The sequence below is a fragment of the Priapulus caudatus genome, unplaced genomic scaffold (genome assembly GCF_000485595.1).
Source record: "Priapulus caudatus unplaced genomic scaffold, Priapulus_caudatus-5.0.1 Scaffold2010, whole genome shotgun sequence".
In the NCBI taxonomy this organism is placed as follows: Eukaryota; Metazoa; Priapulida; class Priapulimorpha; order Priapulimorphida; family Priapulidae; genus Priapulus; species Priapulus caudatus.
Window position 1 is genome coordinate 18,809 of NW_014579071.1, and position 2,619 is coordinate 21,427.

General features: G+C 51.6%; 1 protein-coding gene across 1 annotated transcript in view; it reads left to right on the forward strand.

Moving 5' to 3' along the window:
- Positions 1-1,556, forward strand: part of LOC106818072 (leucine-rich repeats and immunoglobulin-like domains protein 3) — a 19,853-nt gene extending 18,297 nt beyond the window's left edge. The window contains 3 exon segments of the mRNA XM_014822793.1: positions 245-343; positions 650-802; positions 1,118-1,556. Of these exon segments, the coding sequence (XP_014678279.1) occupies positions 245-343; positions 650-802; positions 1,118-1,308 (443 nt within the window). The 3' untranslated portion in view covers positions 1,309-1,556.
- Positions 1,557-2,619: the final 1,063 nt, after the last annotated feature.

The following is a 2,619-nucleotide window of genomic DNA, read 5'->3' on the forward strand; positions in this document are numbered from 1 at the left end:
GAGAGAGAGCGAGAGAGCGAGAGAGAGAGAGAGCGAGAGAGCGAGAGAGGGAGAGAGAGAGAGAGCGAGAGAGACAGAGACACAGAGACACAGAGAGACAGAGAGACAGAGAGAGATGATTCGAATACCATATAGGTGGTTATAGTTAATACCATATTGGTGGTTAGGTGGTTATAGTTGTACTGACGCCGATCTCATAACGCTCACAACAATAATGATGAATGTATGTATGTTTGTATTACAGGCCTAGAGAGGGCGCTGGCAGAGAACAGAATACCTCAAGGTTACATATCAGTGGAGAATGTGTGTCGGTATCCGTCAGAACCACCCGATCACTACGGCAGTAAGTTATCTCTCCTCCATCCTCCTATTTCTCCTCCTCCTCTGCCCCTCCTCCATCCTCCATGCTCCTATTTCTCCTCCTCCTCTGCCCCTCCTCTTCATCCATGCTCCTATTTCTCCTCCTCCTCCATCCTCCATGCTCCTATTTCTCCTCCTCCTCCTCCTCATCATTATCACACGTACATCATAGATTAGTTAGTTGCTATACCAACGAAAAGTCCTCTCTGATCGATCATTACGGATGTCTGCTCACCAACGTGGCGCCACCTCTTGGCAGGTTTCCTAATCACGTTGTTTCGTTCTTCAGGCGATTCGTCACCACTGCACTGGCACAGCGGCGGCGGCAGCAGCGGCTACAGTAGCGCCACCTTCCCACGGAAGCAGACGTCGACGATGACGGCGTCGGAGACGGTGCGATGGAGCACAGGCTCCCTCGACATGAACCAACCTTATTCCAAAGGTAGGTGTCGCCACCGGTCAGCGGCTAGCAGCGAGTTGTCTTTGTTCTCACCCGTAATGGTGAAGCCAAAAAATAGTTAAGGGTTAGAAGTAAAGTTAGATCTTAGAGGTTAAAGTAAAAGTTAGTCGTAAATCTTAAAGCGTATGTGAACCTTTACCTACGGTGTGTTTATTGAAATATATACATAGTTGGGTTCACACAGGTTTTAAGTTAAAGGTAAAGGTAAAGGTAAGGTAAAGGTAAAGGTAAGGTAAAGGTAAGGTAAAGGTAAGGTAAAGGTAAAGGTTGACGTTCTCTTATTTTTCCCTCGCGCAGATGTAGATAATGCGGACGCGTCGCCGGCCGTCGACGCGGGCGAGGCACGAACAAGCGAACGTTCCGGCGGCGCGCGGCAGCACCATCACACGTCGTCGTCGCTGCGTGGGTCAGAGGCCGAGATCCTGCGGTTACGCGGATCAATAGAACGCGAGTCGCTGCGTCCCGTTCCCGTCACCTTCGATGTATAGTTCAGTTCACACACACACCCCCTGAAGAAGGAGAAGAAGTTCCCAATCCAAGTCACCTTCGATATATAGTCTTCACACACACCCCCCGAAGAAGAAGAAGAGAGAGGAGGAGAAGGAGAAGAAGGAAAAGAAGTTTCCCGACAAAGAAGAAGAATGAGAGATCGAAGAACAGTCGATATTCTGTGAAGAGAGAGAGCGCGAGAAAAACGTGTCTGGTCACACAATGAGATGATTTCGGTGGGGGCGGGGGCGGGGCGAGAGGGGGAGGGGAGGAAGGTGAGGGGGCAGGGTGGGTTCGGGAGCAGAGGCAGGGGAGGGGAGGGGGCTCGATTTGTTTAGTCAGGCGAAAATTTCCGTTTCGCGTAGTAGACGCGAGGTGTCCGGGGGCGAGGAGGACCTGCGTTTCATCATTCGCGATTCATCATCGAATTAAAAAGCTTTAACCAAATCCGACGTCGGCATGGATACCCGTTTACGCCACCAGGTGGCACCCCGACGGAGAGAACACAAGGCAGCCTGGCGCAGCTCTCTAATAAATAATTCTCTTTCGCTACTAGCTCCTGCCAGACTGCCCTCGCGTCGACAGTCTCAGTAACATCATAGACGGACGCCGCCTCTGCAGCAGCAGCACAATTACAACAGTCATGATTAATAACGACCTTACGTCGTTAAGCATGTCATCCGCTCGTTAGCGACGTCTGGCCGACTGCAGTGACTGCGTTCCCTCTGCCGGCTTTCTTCTTCCCATGATCGTAAATATACATAATACCTCTGCCAGAGATGACTTCGACGGACAAACGCGACTTTGTAATTTACTGTAAATTAGAAAACAGAAGTTATCGTGGCATGCTTATTGTGAATGAGTGCGTGCATGCTTGTGTGTGTGAGTGCATGTGTCTGCATGAGTCGGTGTGTGCGTGAGTGAGTCCGTGTGTCTGCGTGTGTGTGTGTGTGCGTGCGTGAGTCCGTGTGTGTGTGTGTGTGTGTGTGAGTGCGTGCGTCCGTGTGTGTGTGAGAGTGCGTGCATCCGTGTGTGTGTGAGAGTGCGTGCATACGTGTGTGTGAGTCGGTGTGCGTGCGCGCGATTGAGCGTGTGCGTGAGTGCGATTGAGTGTGTGCGTGCGTGAGTCCGTGTGTGTGTGTGTGAGTGCGTGCGTGCGTGCATGTGTCTGCATGAGTCCGTGTGTGTGTGCATGCGTGAGTGAGTTACAGTTGGGTACACACCGACAGTGCTGCCAGCACGTGTCCTTGCGTACCGACTGCCATCTAAAGGCATATCCAGAAAGCACTGCTGACACGACGGCTCTGCTT